Here is a 21,550-nt window from a genome sequence, read left to right as displayed (position 1 = left end):
AGAGTTCCACCCTCTTGTTCTTTTCCAGTCCCCCTCTCTTTCCAAAATGGCATTGCACAACCTGTTTTGAACAATCTGTGCACCTATCAAACATTAAAGTATAAAAGTATTCCTTATAAACTTCAATGCAAGTGCATGGGCAATTTACAGCCCTCCATAATAAACCGTCTGTCTTCATTTGCCAGATTGCTAGACCAATAAACATTTACCACCTATAAACTGGTTGACAATTAAGGGGATGTGAGTTTATAAAGTGAAAAGGAAATGGAGGCATCAGCGAAAAAAAGCTCCAAGTGACCTTTGTTTCCCCTTTGGATTGACAAAAACAGCCCGAGTATAAAAAGGAGGAGGGAGCGTCCGAGGGACAGACTTGTTTTTGTTCAAGAAGCTGCTGCAACTCAAAGCTGTGCAGGGGCAGCATTTCAACTTAGGTAAGATTTCACATAATAATACAGTACAAGGTTTAATGGTGTTAGTTATACAGTTTGCGTTACTTCATTACAATTTTAGTTTAGAAAGTGTGTAAAAAGGGGATGTTTATCTCTAGAGTTTCTTGTTTGCTTGATTGTTGTGTGCATTTACATTTACTTTGTACTTTAGATGTAGTTTAAGTTGAACAAGTGTTTGCATTTAGTACGACTTGGATATTCTGTCTTCCAGAAAACAGATTGGGGAGGCGAGGAGGCGTAGGAGAGATGAGGACGTGCCTCAGCCTTCTCCTCGCTCTCTGCCTGCTCCAAGGGGGCGGGGCGGAGAGTGAGGGGGGCGGGACGCACTGTCAGACACCGCCCAGCTGGAGAATCGGGGCGGTGGAGCCCATGAGTGCGGCGATGGGTCGGGTGACGGTGGTGGCTCTCTTGCAGGCTAGCTGATTGTTCTGCTTGGTGCAGGCCTCCAGGTTAGTACCCTTGTCTCAAAGTGGGCCTCGTTGCATGTAAAGGAAATTAACGTGGAGTGGAACTCAGTCAAACAACCCCAAAAGTGAAAAAAAGATAGTTCAGCCAAAAAATGCATGGAAAAATAAAGGGTACCAATCAAGAGTAGAATTGTGATGATAACCATAGAACAAGGTTCTCCAAAGTGGGGCCCAGGTAGCCTCTTTTAATGGCCCTCGGCACATTCTCAAAATACAATTTAAATAAAAACCATTTTCATGATACCAATACAGACCGATATCACATTTTTATGCTGATATCGAGCAGATAATTATTGATCGGACATCCCTACTTAATACCCGTAGTGGATTAATTTCCTTTATATTGTTTACTATAGAAAAATTGTTTTGAAATTTAAGTCATCACCACAAAACAACTTTGGAACTTACACGTTACATAATATAAGATTTGACAACCTATTGACTAAACCAAACACAACACACTCCTCTAGAATGGATGGCCTGCGCCAGAAGATGGAGAGCGCGGGTTTGAGGGATGTGACCTACATGGTCATCAACCAACAGGGGGCGCAAGCACAGAGCCTGCACACCATGCTGGAGCAGAGGCTGTCACAGAACATCGCACTGTACAAACAGGAGGAGGAGCAGCCCGACATCTGGCAGCTGCTGAAAGGAGCCAAGGATGACTTTTTCATCTATGACAGGTTAGAACAACAACAAGGAATCTGTTAAATAATCTTGGGCAAAACAGTCTCAGCTTCACAAAAACGATATATTATGTTCACATTTTTCCACGTTTCCACAATATATATATATCAAACATTAATAATATTTGTTGTGATTCTAACCATTTAAAGAACATTGTATTTAATAATATTTATGTATTTATTGATTGATTTTATAATTTTATAATTTCATAATTGAATTTGATTATTTGATTATTTGATTATTTGATTATTTGATTATTTGATTATTTGATTATTTGATTATTTGACTATTTGATTATTTGATTATTTGATTATTTTATTATGTTATTATTTTATTATTTTATTATTTTATTATGTTATTATTTTATTATTTTATTATTTTATTATTTTATTATTTTATTATTTTATTATTTTATTATTTTATTATTTTATTATTTTATTATTTTATTATTTTATTATTTTATTATTTTATTATTTTATTATTGAACTCCAGTTTTTTTTATTACAGCACACACCATTAGCAGCCTTCACATTGTATGGAGTCAGCCATGGCATGTCCGACATGACAGTGAAAAAAACATTCTCCTCCCATTCAGTGTGGAAGTGCTACATTTTAAGGCTTTACAGGACTCCAATAATGATAAAACAATGTACTGAGAAAATAATAAACAGGTTTCCTATGCTGTAACTATACCAAAATATCAATAGCTACTTGGAGGAAATTGACATGGTCAGGTCTGAAACCAACAAGGGACCACACTGTATGTTGCTTTTTGTGCAGTGTTGCCATTTTATACTTGAAGGAATTCAAGGAACATGACAATACTAAAAATGTTTAAAAATGAATATCCTCAAACACACGACACCTTGTGAATAAAATCTAAGACCACTTTTTGACTCATGTCTTCTCAAAACATCTTTCCCATCAGATGTGGACGCCTCACTCACCAGATTTCCCTTCCATATTCCATCATCGGCCAGGGCCACATCGAGGGGGCCATCAAGGATGCCTACTGCAAGCGCTCATGTGGCGCCTGTGAATATGAGGTATGGACCATACTGTATCTTATCTGTGTGGCATTTCCATGTTCTCCCCATGCTTGGATGGGTTACTTCCTCTCACACTGGGATAGACTCCAGCTAACCCACCACCCTACTAAAGAGAAGCACTATGGGGTGGATGCATGGATGGTATCCTCACTTCTCTATTTAAATTTCCGCAGAGTGTTGAGATCCCGAGTGAGTGTCAAGTGAATGCAGACGAAACGCCTGCTGGACCAGCAGTGGAGACAGACATGGGGCATCATCACGGGCACCATCACGGGCATGGCCACCATCATCATCATCACGGGCGTCACCATGGAAACCATGACCCCAGTGCGGGTCATCACCAGGGTGTAGGTCATCACGATGTAGGACAACAGCCTAGTGTGGACCTCCACTTGCAGGAGGCACAGGGTCCCCTGTTGCAGCGCCCGTGAGCGCCCGAGACGTCCAGGTGAAAGCACAGCTGACTGCGCACAGACACCCCGGACGCCTCCTCGCAGGCCAGCTGATGCTGACACTGACGGAGGCTGTTCGGGGAGGTGGTGGCCAACCAGCCCCTCAGCTTGTGACACTGCGAGCAGGCGCTGCCCGCCTCCTGACAGTGACATAGGCTAGATGAGGTCAATCACGTCAGCGAGTCCTGACAGTGACGGCCGCTTCCTGCTGACTGACAGCCGCCACCTCCTCAGCCAGAGATGTGAGCCTGACCCCCGGGGGTCGTGAGCTGAGAATGAGGCCACCTGTAAGCTGACTGTCAGCTGAAAGGTTAGATGTCATTGCCATGTTCCCAAATGATTGCTTCCCTTTGGGTCTTGCCATGGTTTATGAAGCCAGGCGCAGAAACTACGCTCTAGTGGCGTCTGGCGGAAGCCACCATGGATGGATGGGAGACGGTCATTAAGGAAAATGGCTGACGGGTTCATTAAAATGATTACAATTGGGCACCCCAGAATATTTGAGCAAATATATAAACGATTCATAATGCAAGATAAATGGGAATTTCGCATGGAATCTTTAGGAATGCACTGGCCCATGAAGGGACACAGCTTTTGCTAATGTAAACACAGCACAATAAGAACCTTTTTAAACTCTTTCATAATCACAACCACTTCCGGCATTTACATACAGTAGCTACTTGTTCTTGCTTGCACAATTGCACACGTTTATACGAAGCTTTTTATGGAAAGTCTCCACTGAGGGTGAACGGAATACAGTCACTGCTTAATGATGGTTTCTGTGGGAAGGTGAATGGTCACCCAGAAATCTGATACTTGCACATAGATATGTACTGGAAAGGTTTTTGGATGGACAGTGGAAGAAATAAAAGTCAATTTCATTGCTTCTTTGGATGTGCGTGTGTGTTTCTTTGGATCAAATGGGGACTGGTTTTGACAGAATTTGAATATCTGCAATATAACAGAAATAAGTAAGTAAGTAAATAAAATAAAAAAAACAGTCATTCTAAAAATACTAACAATAATACTAATAAGAAGACTAGACAACAGTCAAAAATAGATAATAATTAATTTGTATTCTGTTCCAAATATACATATTTTTACATACATACAGTACTCTACTGTATTTTGTTGACACGCTAACACGCATAACCAAACTTTACCAGCAGGTGGCGACAAATGCGAATGTGAATGAAACAAAAACACCGGAGTGTATCTGTCCGAGTTTTGCATACTGTATAATAAATCAGACATTTCCACAAATAAAGCAATTAATACAAATAAAAAACAAAACAAAGTTATAAAAAACCCCCAACGATTCCTATCCATATTTCATGAGGTTTAGTCTAGCTTAATTAGCAGAATATATTAATATTGTGGATATAATATGGCTTACACTACATTGCCGGCAGATGTATTTTAAGGTACAACAATTAAATGTATATTAATATTTCAACAGTTTTATTATAAAGCATCCTCACAAATACTACATATTACCAGAAAGAAAGTGATGCAGTTATGTAGCTTTCAAGGTACATAGCCTCATTAAATGCTTTAAATTCTCCAAACTACACAAAGTATATATTTTTAATTCTTCAAGATTTCCGTTTTTACCACTAAAATCCTACTAAATTTGTGAAGGATATGTTTACTTGTGGATCTAATAACGCAGTTTTACCAAAACTGGCCAGCAGATAGCGACAAAGGTCTATAAAAGTTTTAAGCGCCAAAAATCATTCATTCATTCATTCATTAATTCATTCATTCATTCATTCATTCATTCATTCATTCATTCATTTTCTACCGCTTGTCCTCACGAGGGTCGCGGGGGTGCTGGAGCCTATCCCAGCTGTCTTCGGGCGAGAGGCGGGGTAAACCCTGGACTGTGGGAGGAAACCGGAGTACCCGGAGAAAACCCACGCATACACGGGGAGAACATGCAAACTCCACACAGAGATGGCCGAGGCTGGAAATGAACCCTCGTCTCCTAGCTGTGAGGTCTGCGCGCTAACCACTCGACCGCCGTGCCGCCCCACACCAAAAATCATGAGAAAGATTTTTGTTTTTCCTTGAAGACTTCTTATATAAAGTATATATATATATATATTTTATTTTGTAATGTACAACTGTAAAGCTTTCTAATATATTTTCAGCCAAATGTTGAAAACGTTCTCAATATGGTGCAGTTCTATACTACTGCAAAGCCAACTATAGTGTAGTAATGTGGTCTGTAATGTACTTTAGTACAGTAGTAATGCACATGTACCGTACTGTATGTGTAAAAGTAGCAAAAGGTTAATTCCCAGTTTGTTTAGTAATGATATCAACACACAATGCTCTTCCAGCCTCAAAGTGCATTACCTTCAGTGTGAATCGCCTGTCAGACTGTATGTCAGAAAAGGTCAACAAGCAAGCGGAGGTAATAAATTAGGACAATGTGCACTGCCTGTGTGGGCGTAATTGGCCTGAAGATCCAATACAAAGCGGAGGGAGACTTATGGGTAATTACCTACAATGTCCCGAGACCAAGAACTGTGAGTGGCTGTCTCTGTTATTCAATCAACCTCATAGAGAGCAGCAGTACACAGCCTCTGTCTTAATTGGCCGATAAGCTTTCTCCATGCTTGTGCAGTCCACACTTTTTTTTTGACCTCCTTTATGTCAAAGTGAAAGAGTGAACTCATTCGCACTGTACGTTTCTCTGTGGACAACAAATAAGAACAATTCAGACCTGTAGAAGACTTGTAGGTCAAATGCATATTTTTTAATGATTTATTATCTATCCATAATGGCTGCATAAAAAAATCTGAAAAACTGTAGAATAAAGTAGTAGATTTACCAGAATAAGTTGTACATTTAGGAGAAAAAAATTTAAATGAATATGAAGTGGTACAAATATGAGAAAAAGTTAAACATTTCCAAGAAAAAAGGCATAACATTACAAGAATAAAGTTGTAAATTTATAAGAAAAAACTAAGAGAATAATGTCATAAATTTATGAGGATAAAGTAAAAATTAATGCGTATAAACTTTATACTCATATTGTTTTTTTTCTCGTAAATTTACGAGAATATCCAAAATTTACAAAAGAAAAAGGTCTAATATTACGAGAATAAAGTCATAAATTTACAAGACAAAATCTAATATGACTATAAAGTCGTGAATTCACAAGAAAGTCAGAAATTTTAGAAAAAAAGGCACAATATTACTGGAATAAAGTCATACATTTTAAACACACACCATTTGCAACCTTCATGTTGCATGGAGTCAGCCATGACATGCCCGACATGACAAATAAAAACATTCTCCTCCCATTCCGTGTGGAAGTGGTACGTTTTAGGCTTTACATGGCTCCAATAGTGATAAAACAAGAAAGTCATAAACAGGTTTCCTATGCTGTAGCTGCCAAAATATTAATAGCTACTTGGTGGAAACATTTACAAGTTCGATTCCACCCTCGGGCATCTTTGTGTGGAGTTTGCGTCTTCTCCCCGTGCATGCGTGGGTTTTCTCCGGGTACTCCGGTTTCCTCCCACATTCCAAAAACATGCTAGGTTAATTTGCGACTCCAAATTGTCCATAGGTATGAATGTGAGTGTGAATGGTTGTTTGTCTATATGTGCCCTGTGATTTGCTGGCCACCAGTCCAGGGTGTACCCCGCCTCTCGCCCGAAGACAGCTGGGATAGGCTCCAGTACAGTCCAGTCCTATGGTCCAAATAAAGACCCAGTAGTTGTCTGTGGCATATTTACATTTATTTATTAGCTTTTTAATCATAGATACCGACACTGATAAGAGAACATCACATCACAGAAGGCGTAAATTGCTTTTAGCTTTAAATGGAACAGCATTGGATTCAAACATGTATATGAAGGAACACTCTACTGCAGCAAAATGACAAGACACAAAATCCAGGGAGTTGATGTAGGCCTGAAGAGTGCCATTTATCAGAAGTCATGATATTCGGATCAAAACAACAAGAACATCACACAACAGAATTATTTCACCAGCAAAAAAAACCAACAACTCTAGAGACTTCATTTTTTTTTTTAACTTTATTCTTGTAACATTTTCATTTGTTTCCCCCTCATAATTTTGCTATAATATTTGCTTTTTTAGTGAGGCCCTAATTCACCTGTGTATTGTATTGGCCATTGCCTACAGTAACTGAAAAGCGGGTAAACATGAAGGGTAGAAGAAGTACTGTATGTACAGAATGTAACAATACAATGAGGCGTCTACACTGTACATTTAGCACATTTATGTGCTATCCTACTAAATTCTCATAGCGCACATTCTAATGTACGACTGAGTATTTGGGCCACATGGGTAAAAAAAAAAAAAATCAGAATTTCGAGAATAAAGTTGTAAATTTATGACTTAATATTACCTTAACAAAGCTTTGGCCTTCCTGAAGAGCTATGCTCTATTTTCCCTCTGACATGTAAAACTTTAGTCTCGTAAATTTACGACTGTTTTCTCATAACTTTGCAAACTAAATCTTGTAAATGTACTGATTTTTAAAAAAATCTATGGCTTTATTTTACTACTATTAAAACTTTTTTCATCACAAATTTACAACTTAGTTCTTATAGATTTACAACCTTTTTTCTTGCAAAGTTATGACTTCTTTTCATGGCACGTATTCAAACTTTTTTCTTGTAAAGTACGATGTTATTCTCGTAATATTATTTTTTTTTTCTCTCATGAATTTACAACTTTATTCTTGTCGATTTCTGACTTTATTCTCCTAATATTACGACTTTTTTTTGGTGTAAATTAACAGTCATTCTCATAAAATTACTGACTAATAATGACTATTATTGTTGTTATTATATATTTGTTATTACTATTATTATTGACTTTTTCTCATAAATTTAAAATATAACTTTTTTGTCATAATGTACAACTTTTTTTAACTTGTAAATGTGTGACTTTACTTCTGTAATATGACTTTTTCTCGTAAATTTACAACTTTATTCTCTGAAATCTATTACTTTATTCTGATAATATAACAACTTTATTCTCATAAATTTTATTGCTTTATTTTCGTAGATTTACGACATTGTTCTCATAAATGTATGACTTTATTTCTCGTGAATTTACAATTTTATTCTTGTAATAGTACAACCTTTGTGACATAAATGTACAATTTTTTTGCCATGAATTTACAATTTTATTGTTAATTTACAACTTTTTCTCATAAATATATTGTTGTAATATTACATCTTTTTTCTCATAAATTTTCGATGATTATTTTTTTCAGTGTGGCCCTAAATACTCTGTCATACTGATGTACTGTATGTGTTCAAAGTGCTTCTTGTAAAGTGTCTGAAACATTTGGAAAAGTTGAAATGGATTTGATAAACACATGGTGAGCTGTCAAAGAAAGAAATCGACACAGTGACATCTGCACAGAAAGCTTCAAGGACTTAAAAGAAAAAAACAAAAAACAAAAACAGCACCGCATATCCAAACTCATCCTCTCTCCTCACTGATAACATATTCCAGTTTGCACACATTCACAGTGTCTTTTCTGGCATCGCCATCCTTCATTTTCACACAGAAACTTCTGGAAATCTTACAAGTGTTAGGGACTTTTCCGTAAAGAAAACATGTCCTTGCATCCCTGTTCATTCATCACAGAACTATCCACGACACAGTCATACATAGACAAGATCAGGTTGTACCATGAATGCTCCAATTAACACCTCTCCATCCACCTCTTTTGTTGGCTGCACTACTCAGCAGCGGAATTCATGCCGACTGAACAGTTTACTGAACAACATACTTTTGAACAGTTGACCATGTAGTCAAATGGAGCTACTTTGTCATGCACTCAAAGTCATTATTCAAGTTAAAAAATAAAAATTGTAAGATATATTACAAGTTTTCACAAACAAATCCCTCTCCAATCATCGCCCCGGCTTCGGTTCACAAACACCTGGGTTACGATTAAAGCATTTAAGGTATTAGTGATTAGCTTAGCAAATGCTAATGAACACACAATACCGTAACGCTTGGTCTCCCTTAAGTGAACATTCAATCAATGCAGAAGTACTGAGCAGCAATGTATTGGGATTAATTACAACATACGTATATGTATACTGTCCACCTATCTGGCATAACAATAGATAAAACTGCATTCAAAGCATCCAATACAAGCGCAATCGTAAACATATTATTGCATTCATTCATACAAAATTTTGCATTATGTTTGTTTTGTTTTTTTTTACACCTCTTGTATTGGATATCTGTATCATATTTCTGCAACAGCAATACCAATAACATGGTAATACATGATTGATACATGGCACAAGTGTGCATCATATTCACATTAGTGAAATGCGTTCGTGTTAAGGCTCTTTATGGATTGGCAGAGCTTTTTGATCATGGCAATAGAGCAATGTGGTTAAATATCAATATTTTTATATGCAGGCAAAAACTGTTGAAAGATGGATTTCGAACGAAGGGAGTTTCAGGGCCACACTGAAATGAAAAATAAAACCTATTAAACCTAAGACTATATGGGGTTATTACAAAAAACAGGTCATTTTATGAGTATAAGGTTGTAAAATTGCATGATTTGAATGTTGTCATATTAATAAAATAAAGTTGTAAATATTACCACAAAATATTACAAAACATTTTTTGTAATGGTAACCATTACCATTACAAAAAATAATTCTTACTATAAAAATAACTATTACTAAAAATCATTATTTTACAGTGGCAAAAATCATTTGATTTGGGAAAAAATGCCAGCAAAAATTAATTTCATGAGAAAGAAAGTCAACATTTTACGACTTGTATCATGCAATGATAAAACCAGTAATTGTACAAAAATAAAGCCAACAAAATACCAACAAAAGTCATAACTCACATAACATGAAAAATGATGTCATATTTCATATAACCAGAAAAAACTTGCCATGTCTAAAAATAAAAAGTCATACCTTTACAAGGAATAAAATCGTACAATGAATTAGAATAGATTATATTAAAATCATAAAGATTTGAAAAAAAGAAACTTTTTAAATCTGAAAGTCAGACTCCCCCGCCTTCAATAGTTACACTATTCTCCTACCCTTTGTGGTTTGTGCCCATAACATTGCTTTATTTTGTTTCAGTGTGGCCCTAAAACGCGGTGGTACTATGAGGGTTAATAAAATAAAAGAGTGTAAACATGAAGCGTAGGAAAAGGTGAAAGAAAGAAAACGGTTCCAGGTCATTACCGAAGCAAACCCTTTTCTTATACGCTCCATGTATTGTTTGAGCCATGTTGACTTTAACAACATTAGCTAATTAGCATAGCGTAAACACACCTATTATCAGTTACAAATGCATTAGCACAGACACGATTAGCTAGCGACACGTCGCTACAGCTAGCTAACACTGTGTTTACTTTAGAAAATAAAGCTAATGAGCTAATTACAAACCTTCACATTCTTTTTCCACTCGCTCCAGTCGCCATCCCTGAATTATTTTGACGCGTATCAAAACATTACAATATAATTATGTGTAGTTTAAGAGCAACTTGCTGAGTGTTAGCGTGTCCATCTGCTACATGTACAGCACTATTGTTGCTACGTGTTTACAGAATAGAAAAGAATCCTTTGTCATGTGTTAATATGTGAATACACTGATAACAAAAGTAAAAGACAAGACTAGTAAGATATTCCCGTCCATAAACTGCGTTGTGCTTTCCTTTTGGTCAACATCGTCGAGTTCAACTGGCATTTTCCTGAATGTCCGTGACCGCCTCACAGTAGCATCCCGCAAGGCGCCATGACACCTTGATGTGTAGAAGCTTGTTTGTCACAGTTTATGCTCAATAATTCTGTGCATGTGTATGTGTGTCTGTCCTTTTGTGATATACAGTTAAGCACAAAATTATTCATATGTTAAAAATCAGTTTTAATGTTTTAATCTCTTTTGAAGTTGCAGGTTTTCATGACTCTTATAGAAAACCTGGTACCTTTAATTTCTCCAACATGTGTTTTTACCCCAAATTTGTCTAGGGGCATATAATTTTGTGCATAGCTGTACAGTACGCATTTAAAAAAATAAATCTTAATTTAGCTTTGCAGAAAAATAACATAAAAACACTGTAAATCACTGGTAGCTTGTTGCTCTGATATAGCAGAATATTAGTAGCACGACCCAAAGGTGTGCAAAAAGTGGGTCAGTTATAAAGAGCTATACTGTATAGAAACAATGGCAGATGGTGCTTCTTTATGTGGCAGGGGAAAAAAAATCTCATGATGGCTGCATTATGCTTCCCTCTGCAAGGTTAAGACTTCAGCAAAACATCAAACCGATGCTTATTGCTTCTTTAAAAATGTCTCTTCTTCTCTGGAACAACATGCTTTGGGTTGTGAAGCATAAAGTTGAAGATAATTTAAGACAGTGGGCATATAAGCTGATTTAACTCTTTTTGCTTGAAGACAAACCTGCAACTACACATCGGTTTGGGTTGCCACAAGCTGTTTGGGTTCCAGTAGCCCTCACCACGCATCCTCAGGGCGAGAGCACCTCCTGTAAGTCAGGGGTGACGTACCCGACGGGCATGGCTGGGAGGGCTTTGAGAGGGTGTTGTGACAGGCACGACGGGGTGGTGGACTGGGAGGCGGGAGGCGGATTGAGCAGAACACTGTGCTGACTGTCTAGTTCTTGAATTACAGTGTAGTCTGCGACGGGGGCAAGGAGCTGGGGGGATTCCGGAGGGACGTAAGGCGACTCTGCTGCTGGCTGAGGCTCAATGGACTGGTAGCCCTCGTTGGGCATGGTGCAGTAAGGCGGGGTGTCATTCTGAGCGTCAGGATCCAACACCAGCAGCTGAAACTGAAGCTCCTTCCGCCTCTTCTCCCCAGGTTCCTCCTCGCCATCGTCCTTTTTCTTTGCGTCTTCGTTTGAAGCCGGGCCGCCCTCCTGGATGCGGGGCTGCTGGCCGGGCGACAGCACCACACCTCCATAGGGCATGACGTTGCTGACCTGGGCGTAGAAATCTGTGTTGACCCATGTCTGAGGTCGTCTGCTTTGAGAGGGGACAGTTGGCCTCTCCCCCCTCTCGGAGTCAACGCTAGGTTCTCTGTCGTCAGGTTGGCCCGGCAGCAGCGTGGACAAGAGCATGGCGGCATCTTCGTCCGGCTGGTCTGAATCGTAGCTGCCAGCCTGGTCGGCGTCATCATCAGGAAAGCTGATGAGGAAAAGATCATTTCTGGATGTTTTAACTCATTCAATCCACAGTACCCACCATTTTAGACTATTTTGACTGGTATTTCAAGGGACACAGATCATTGTTTTATATGACCATACTGTATAAAAAATGAACCTATAAGAAGAAAGATTAGACTCCTGTCTTTCATCAGAAAATAAAGTTTGTTTCAACCATTTTCTGTTCTTTAGTAACCAGGGAAAAAGCCGAAAGAAACAAAGTAATCAACAGTGGAGCATAGTAGGTAAGTTTCAGGAAAATATCAGTTCCCGTCAAAAAAAAAAAGGGAGAAATTAATTTACAAATATAACACCATGGAATATTTACAATTTTCCCATTTGGAAATGACGCACGTGTTAAATTTCCCTACGATGCATAACTTTCCGCATACTACACTCCTCCACACTCTCTCACTCCATCTTTCCCGTCATCCTGAGTGATTTTTCCATCTATGATCCCTGCCGAGCTCTTATCAAATTCACTTCTGCCACCTTGTGGCCATTTTCATGGCTTAAAATTGCTCCGAATGTGACATGCATTTGTGGAGAGCTGCATCATCACCTCTTTTTGCATCTTGCACAAAAAAATGTAAAAGTTATAAAACCGTATAACTACATCTTTGCTTAAATTCAATCTCCCTCGTGTCCTTGTGTTGTGCAATATACTGTACTTCATATATGACCATTCCGAATTATACGACTTCAGGGGTTGCACTGTAATCGGGGAACATAGGCATACCTAACGTTGTTGGAGCAGCCAGCTCGGTGTTTGACAGGCTGCGAGGACCCCAGGAGCCTCTCAGTATCGGATGCATGGTTGTCTTCCTTCTCTCCAGTGTCAGGATCCTTCACATCTACCTCAATGAATTCCACCCAAGGCTCATCCTGGTAGAAATCTGGTGAATACATGGGGCCACCAACCAAACCTCCACCACTCAGAATGAAGTTCAGTTCATCCAGCTTCCCTTTCTGCATGGAAACAGAATTGGATATTGCACAATTTATTAAAATCCAATGCAATATACAGTATGAATATACAATTCTGCCTTTAGAACGATACCAATGCTCACTTCTGACTGTCAAGAGATGTATTAATTTACATGTGGAGAGGAGGACTGTAGGTGCAGGTGTGTGATTACAATAGAAATTCTATATACAGTATTTAAGTAAAACATTGCTTATGCAACACTAAACATGCTATGTTGTTAATGTTGTGATGGGGGACCTAAAAATATGTAAAATTAAGTATAACATTCCATATAATGTACAGTTGCACTACAGATGTGTATAGTGTAGGTTTACAATAAACTGCTCCAAATGTAAAAACATCGCAAATCAATACAATTGTAATATAATCTAAATTAAAAACTACAGATATACAGTACATACATAAAATAAATTACAATTGTAAAAAACGGCACTAAGACTCTACCTTTGTACCTTATACGTATGTCATGTAAATGTACCTTTAACAGCTCTGAATCAACGCCTTTAATTTTGGGCGCTGGAACCGGTGGCAACAGAATCATCATTAATCTGCAAAGGTAGAGACACCATTTTATTCATTATTAACAGGGTTAAAGTGTGAGAGAGAATATGTATATACCTGTGCTGCTGTGAGACAACAATCAACATGACGAGTATGATGGTGCCCAAAATCCCTAAAACTATGACCAATGTGAATAGAGGAAATGTATCTATAAAGAAAAGAACAACATCATCTCATTACATCATACAAGAAGACAAATAGATATGTATGTTGTGCAACAAGATCACACCGTGGGTCTTACCTTGGCTGGGAATCTCGGACACCTCAATGAAAATGGACTCACTGAAGTCTCCAAACTTAGTGAAAGCTTGCATCCTGCAGCGGATGTGGACCTCGTATTCTTTCTCTATGTGGAGACCGTAGATTGTCTGCTGGGTGTGAGGCTGCACCTCCAGCTGAAGGAACACAGACACACAATTTTTACTAATTGTTTTACTAATTTAAAGTAATTTTTTATTTTTCAAGTTTTTAAATCTTTAATTTTTATTTATTAAATCCCAGGCATTCTTGAAGACAACCCCTTCAGTACCGGCCATTCTGACTGATTTTTCAAGGCATACGGCAGTAGAACATTGGTAAGTTTCAGGAAAATATTAGTTCCCAACAAAAAAGGCAGAAAAACAGCAATAAACCTGGAATAAATGCCTGTTCTGACGAGCATGTCTTGTGCCTGTCTCAGTTCCTGACACCTCGTGGCCAATGTAGAACATTACATTCACAATTAGAACGCTTCTTCTAGCTTCTATTTGTATTTTACTTCAAAAAATACTTAATGTAGGCCAGGAATAAGTAGAATTTAAAAATAACATGCATTTCTTTTACTAAACAGCAATCATTTACTAATGGTCAGTGTGCAGGCCTCACAGCTAGGAGACCCGAGTTCAATTCCACTCTCGGCCATCTCGGTGAGGAGTTTGAGTGTTCTCTCCGTGCATGCGTGGGTTTTCTCCGGGTACTCCGGTTTCCTCCCACATTCCAAAAACATGCTAGGTTAATTGGTGACTCCAAATTGTCCATAGGTATGAATGTGAGTGTGAATGGTTGTTTGTCTATATGTGTCCTGTGATTGGCTGGCGACCAGTCCAGGGTGTACCCCGCCTCTCGCCCGAAGACAGCTGGGATAGGCTCCAGCAATCCCGCGACCCTTGTGAGGATAAACAGTAGAAAATGAATGAATGAATGAAGTTTTGATGTTTGAACCACAATGCAGCAATACATCAATATATATCAATACATACACATGAATTTTACACGTGTCACTACACAGTGCCATCTGTTGGATGCAGTTGGAAGAACTCCATTTAGCAAAGCAGACAGGAATGCCACAAGGTCCCCTGACCTTTGACCTTCACCTCCCTTCCTTTGCGTCCTCCAGTGTTTCCCAGGGGGCTCTGCTCATGCTTCCAGTACAACAAAAGCGACACCACTTTGGGGGAAGGAAACGTCCCGTCTCATCTACCGCTGTTCCACTTTTAGCTTCACAATTCATGTTGGGATTGTGCACTAACTATGTGCTGGGCAATGTGCCCGTAAAAGACAAACGAAGTCGGGAAGGTATTTAAAAGCCTTGAGCAAAAAAAAAAAAAAAAAAAAAAAAAGACAGGAGACTCACTGCCTCCCAGTTGGTGCTGTTCCTCTCTCTGTACTGGACCTCGTAGGCCAGGCGCATCCAACCCGCTGCAACGTCTGCAGAGGGGGGCGGCTCCCATGTGACCATGACATCATAGCTGAGTCCAGAAGGGCTGACATTCAGGCGGGTCCAGTTAAGGGACACGGGAGGGTCGGGACGTACTGAGAAAAGAAAAAGCCAATATTTGTTTGTGAATTTGTTAAATAAAGCAAGTAAACATCCATATCCACATACTATGCCAATGTATGCATGGAAGAGGATTCCCATAAAAAGTACATGTTGACTACAAACCAATGTTTTCCACAGTGAAGCAGTCATCCCCGTTGAAATAGGTGATGTTGTCTTGGCTACGCAGTTGCAAGCAGTAGGTGGTCCAGATGGACGTGTGGTTTCCATCAAAGAAGCACTCTCTTCTCGAGTGGAGATACTCTGGACACTCTTTCCACTCTTTCTTGGTGGGGTAGCTGAATAAACAATAGCAGTCACACAAAGAGTATATGACGGATTAGAGTTTTTTTTGTGTGTAGTAACGCTCACTCTCTCTTCAGGTAGAAGACTCGGAGCGCTCCGGGAGCCGACAGGTTGCGGAAGTTGCCGGGACTCCACCAGCAGCGGAATGTCATCTGGTCTCGGGATATGCACTCAGTGAAGTGAGGTTCAACAGGACCTAAGGAAGGGACAAGCAATCCCCATTGAGATTCATATTTAGACTATTTCCCTCATTGGGAAATTTATATGACATATAGATTTACTCCTCATCACCACTGCACAGTTTCTCATCAAGTCGAGAGTCGTGAGCTTTGGTGCAGCCATAAATAAGTAAGCGGAAAGCACCATTGATTTCTCCAGCGGTCGCTCTCTTCTCAGTGGTGGCAGCGAGCATGAATCACACATTGGCCAGAACATAAACATTCAAGAGGAGCCACTAAAAGAGCAGAATGTTGCTAAAATCTAAATTTAAGTTGATAAAACAGCATGAGGATGTGTACACAAGCAGCATGGATCTTTGTACTGTAAAACCAGGGTAATGTTTTTTTTAATATGGACATCTACAGTACTCTTCCAACAACATCCTTTGTCATTCTTTACAAAACTCAATTTTAGCTCTTCTTTGTCACATTTTAGTGACTCCACTTTTTGTTATAAGCTGACTTATTTATGCCTGAAACTCCCCTACACAAAAATGGACATATACATACATATGTATACATGGACCCAAATATTCCAACTGCATTCGGTTTATTTGCTCAAACAGAAAGAATTGAACCTTTGAACCTCTGAGTTTAATTATAAAATATTAGCAAGATTGAATTTTATCTTTTCCTGTTTAAATTTATCCCGGGTGCTTTCTTTCAGCACATGCTCAGATATGATGTAACACGCAGCTCAAGACGGTCTTCAGTTTTAAAAATGGAGGCAAGCAATCGGCACTGGACTGCTGCGGAAAGTTTGTTTTTGATCCAAACTAAATTTCAAGACTGGACTGGACGAACGAAAAACTGGCAATACTTAGTTATTTCAACAAGTGAAATAACTACATGTCCAATTAAAAAACACACAAAAGTTTTCTACACGATTGAGAAAAAAAAGTGAAAAAAACAAATGACAAAATTTGGAAGTACATGCTTTTCATTATGATATTTTCTTGGAAGGACAGGAAGAGCTGACATGAACATGTCTGACAACCTAATAAAACAATCAGCATATTGACACACAATGTTTAAAAAGACATTTTGTAGTTTTTGTATTGTATTATATTTTTACTGCAAGTCACTACATTCCCAGCCGCTATGCCATACCTCCTCTTTGGTTCCCGCCCCCTTACTCAAGTGGTTCACAGAGTTTTGCTCTTCCCACTCCCATCCATGCAACAAATTCCAGCTGCTGCAACCCAAGGACTCTGTTGTGTACAATCTCGATGGTGATATGTGGCTTATTTATGCACTGCGCATGAAGTTAAGCACGTGTCCTCTCACTGCTTCGGTCAACAGTTGACCTCTGCAAGAATGTATAGACCTGTCGGTTAAAAGGGTGAGCATGGCTCTGGATAACTCAAGGGTGTCAGAGGTGAAAAGGGTCATGCAGCACGTGGAGACGCTCCCACTCTTGCTTTTCTCTCTCACTCCAAACATCCCCAACACTGACATCTTTCTTTTCTTACAGTCTAAACGAATAATTCTCACAGAGCTCTTACAGGTGCTGTCGCTTTAATGTCGCGTTTTGTTCAAGTTCAAACCGGCTCCACCTAGGGGGAGGGTAGACAATGTCAACGCCTTGTTAGTATGATCACAAGCCAACTGCCTAGCGGGTTGAACCTGTTCTCACAAGAATTTATCCCAAAAAAAAGTGAAGCTTGGAAGTTTAATATTGCTTAAGCGCTACTATTCCTTGGTTTGGAACAAAGAATAAGACAACATGGAGGAGAATGAGCGTTTCCTGTACGAAGTAAGGACCCATGCTTTTACCCTAGAGGAGATGCAGGGCAGCAAGAAAACTGGTGGCTGCAGCAAAGTGGAGACTGTGGATTATAATATAGTGAGTGTCGTATATATATATATATATATATACGTATATATATATATATATTATAAAATAGTGTGCACAGCTAAGGCACAGTAACAGGGTATGCTAATAATAGCATGTGTGTTTATTTTTGTCATTCATAGCTGTCACAAACTTTAGATTGAGCGATGTCATCTTCATTGTTTAGACATGTCAGATCAGCTATTGGAATAGTATTTTTTTAATCATTTACACTTATTTTACCAGCATAGTGTGTGTACTTAGTAAATAAAATGATAAAATGTCTGTTAATTAAATGCAAAGATCCTTACATGTTTTGATGCAATACATTATTGGTCAAATTTGCCCAGTATTTCAGAAACAGTGTTGTGGTATAGTTATTTAGATATCTGGGGGGGGGGGGGGGGGGGGGTTTAGTATCTTCGATGATTACAAGAGGATGGAAGATCGAACCTGCAACCTTCAGGTTGGGAGATAACCACTCTACCACCTGAGCCGCCCCTAATTTTGTGGAGTTTCACATTTTATTTCCACCAGCTTTTGCTGTTGTTTCAGGTCGCCGTGTCAACCTGTTGAGTTCGGTAGGGGGTTGGCTCGAGTTGAGCGGTCCCTCCGGGAAACACTTCTCCACACAAATGTTCCTTCTCCTCACTTTATTGACCAATTCTGCAATTCTGTTAATGTGGAAATCAAAGGGCCCTAGAATCGTACCTGAAACATACTGTCGCTCTCTTTTACCATGTGGTCATATTTATTAGGTATATTGCACAACACAGCAGCAACAGAACCAATGTGGTAATAGTGGTAAGGAGCAAACTAACAGCTGTAAATCTCTATCTTCTGGCTAATGCAATATAACGCTTTAAAGGCACCGAAACAGGTCGCGTCAATCGTCCTTGCAACCGGATACAAACAAACAAGGCAATGTAAACAGGTGATGTACTGTAAATAACCGTCATGTACTCCAACTTTAGCATGCAAGTCAACTTCCATCTTCTGAACGAAACATCACCAAGGACAACAAAAGTGTCATTGTACAGTTAACAAGGACGCGCGGCCAGGAGAAGCAAACAGGGCAAATGCCTCGGGGTGGTGCGCTGCCCAAAAAAAGCTCCCTGGCCCACCAAGAGTCCAGATATATTTTTAGACAGTGTGTGTCCCAATACATCTGGCGTAAAAACATCATACTAAGAGTAAAATATGGTGGCAGAAACTGCTCATGTGTGAGTCATTGTTATCTTATTTATGTCTAATGTGTCTTATTTTCTTTGATTATATCTATTATATGGGGTAATACAAACGTAAAGGTGACTATAGAGGTGTTGTTTCATGTTGTGAGTGCTCTAATAAATGCGTGAATGCGTTTATAATGCATTAATAATGCGTTAATAAATGTGTTTTCTCTTGTTGTAATGCAAGAACCACTTCTCTTCAGACATCCTGGTGAACTTCTACAGATGCACAATCGAGAGCATCCTAACCAGTTGCATCACAGCCTGGTATGGGAACTGCTCTGTCGCGGACCGGAAGGCATTGCAGAGAGTAGTGAAATCTGCCCAACGCATTGCCGGAGCCCCACTTCCTGCCATCGGGGACATCTACAAAGACTTTGCCAATTGCCAAAGACTCACACCACCCAGCGCTGACTGTTTGCCCTCCTACCCTCAGGGAGGCGCTATAGGAGTTTACGGACACGAACCACCAGGTTCAGAAACAGCTTTTTCCCAACAGCTGTCTCCCTGTTGAACTCTGCCCCCCATTGCCCACCCCTTCCACTACTTACGTCCCCCCGCTGATCTATGCCCTCCCCCATCACTTCATTGCACTACTTCATTGCACTATTGTACAGATTGCACTATTGTACATATTACTGTAATATATTTTGCATTCATACATCATACTGTTTATAATGTATATAATCTGAAATAGCCATACTCTAGTCACTCCATTGCAATACTGTATATATTACTGTTATTATATATTGTCACATCCATACTGTTTATAATCTGTATAATCTACAATAGCCATATTATAGTCATTTATATCCCTGTACATATCCTCACTGTATTATAGTCATAGCCTGTCATAGTTTTTTTTTTTACATAGATCTGTCCATATCTTTTTTTTCTACATTTACTTAATACCAAGGTACTTATATAATTGCACTTCTGGTTGGATGCTAACTGCATTTTGTTGCCCTGTACCAGTAACATGAGCAATAACAATAAAGTTGAATCTAATCTAATCTAATTTAATCTAATCTAATAGAAAAAATAAATAAATATGCTTCATGTTTCATTGTCAACAAGGACTGTCGATGATGGGTAAGATATTCGGGTCTGGAATCATTTTACCGCGACAAGGGACGACTTATACTATACTTACTATACACACACGCACACACACCAACTTACTCCACAAAATTGTGCAGGAAGATGTCATAAGTCATAGGACCTATTATTATCACATTAACACTGTGCAAACATCTACCGTATATTATTTGTGTACCGGTCAAGTCTTGCTCCAGGACACTCACACTTCAGTGCAGAATGCCTGATGTTAAGACACGGGTCTAGAGCATATTTAATATCCACCCAAACCCTAACGTATGACTCCAAGTCCCTCCTGAGAGTGTTTTATACTCTTCCCACCGCAGCTTCATATATCATATATCATATATCTAGTTGACGTTCGGCTTCTGATGCAATGTCGGCCCAGGGGTGTCACTTCCAGGCAAAAGTGTCACGGTTCGGCATGTCTGTGTTGGGATGCGACCCTAGGACCAAATGCAGGTAAAATATTTATTTTTTACAATTGCAGCAGCAGGAAAAAGGCAACTCAGGAAGCAGAAGGACAATGATCCCACACAGGGAGACGCACACACCTGAACTAAATAGACGGGACAAATTAGGTGTGGGTGGCTTTGGCAACGAAGGCAGACGAGGCAAAACAGGAAGTCCAATACAAAATAAGAGCGTCAACGACGGAAACCAAAGCCCAAGAAGGTAACTCAAACTGTCACGTGGGAACCCACACAGGGCGTGACAAAAACATTTATAAAATAATTAATAAATGATCACCTGAAAACACAAACTATTTCAATTATTGTGTTAATTGAAGTGGCTTGGACTGGCAAAATAGCCTACATATTACCGGTAGTTACAATTTTTAGCATATCAGAATCATTTATTGACAAAAATTTAACTTTTTAGATAATTATGGGTTAGTGAATAAGACTGCCTTCAGGGAAGAACTAGAAATTACCATCATATTAGCACTTTACACAATACAGTACACACAAAAACAACTGTACACTCTGGTGTGGTAACACCACATCTTTGGTCATGTGTCAACGTGATAATCCAAAATGTTGGGTCAGGTCAAATCCTGTTGCGTCTTAGTCCGCATGCAAGTGAACTCTGGTACAGCTCGGTTCACGTGAGCTCAGATGGACCAGTGTTAAAAGGACAGCAATAAGAATGCAGGAATGATACTGTAAATAAGTAAGAGAAAATGCATTGGAAGTGT

At 39.2% G+C, this 21,550-nt stretch overlaps 2 protein-coding genes across 3 annotated transcripts in view; one reads left to right on the top strand and one right to left on the bottom strand.

Annotated features, from left to right (window-relative positions):
- Positions 1 to 315: 315 nt before the first annotated feature.
- selenop (selenoprotein P) lies at positions 316 to 3,992 on the top strand. The gene is made up of 5 exons (XM_058070467.2): positions 316 to 431; positions 661 to 898; positions 1,387 to 1,599; positions 2,532 to 2,649; positions 2,826 to 3,992. The coding sequence occupies exons 2-5, from the start codon at positions 696 to 698 to the stop codon at positions 3,081 to 3,083; spliced, it is 792 nt and encodes a 263-aa protein (XP_057926450.2). The 5' UTR covers positions 316 to 431; positions 661 to 695; the 3' UTR covers positions 3,084 to 3,992.
- A 4,358-nt stretch (positions 3,993 to 8,350) lies between these two features.
- ghra (growth hormone receptor a) overlaps positions 8,351 to 21,550 on the bottom strand; it is a 30,178-nt gene continuing 16,978 nt past the window's right edge. For both annotated transcript variants that reach the window (XM_058070428.2, XM_078789601.1), the window contains exons 3-10: positions 16,037 to 16,166; positions 15,791 to 15,963; positions 15,482 to 15,660; positions 14,111 to 14,264; positions 13,927 to 14,017; positions 13,787 to 13,856; positions 13,060 to 13,289; positions 8,351 to 12,303 (exon numbers count right to left, since the gene is read on the bottom strand). In XM_058070428.2, coding sequence (XP_057926411.2) covers positions 11,625 to 12,303; positions 13,060 to 13,289; positions 13,787 to 13,856; positions 13,927 to 14,017; positions 14,111 to 14,264; positions 15,482 to 15,660; positions 15,791 to 15,963; positions 16,037 to 16,166 — 1,706 coding nt within the window. In that variant the 3' untranslated portion in view covers positions 8,351 to 11,624. The remainder of the gene's footprint in view (positions 12,304 to 13,059; positions 13,290 to 13,786; positions 13,857 to 13,926; positions 14,018 to 14,110; positions 14,265 to 15,481; positions 15,661 to 15,790; positions 15,964 to 16,036; positions 16,167 to 21,550) is intronic.

The sequence above is a fragment of the Doryrhamphus excisus genome, linkage group LG3 (genome assembly GCF_037039965.1).
Source record: "Doryrhamphus excisus strain RoL-2023G ecotype Guam linkage group LG3, RoL_Dexc_Guam_v1.1, whole genome shotgun sequence".
Classification (NCBI taxonomy): domain Eukaryota; kingdom Metazoa; phylum Chordata; class Actinopteri; order Syngnathiformes; family Syngnathidae; genus Doryrhamphus; species Doryrhamphus excisus.
The sequence above is the reverse complement of the archived record's forward strand: the minus strand, read 5'-3'. Positions and strand labels throughout refer to the sequence as shown.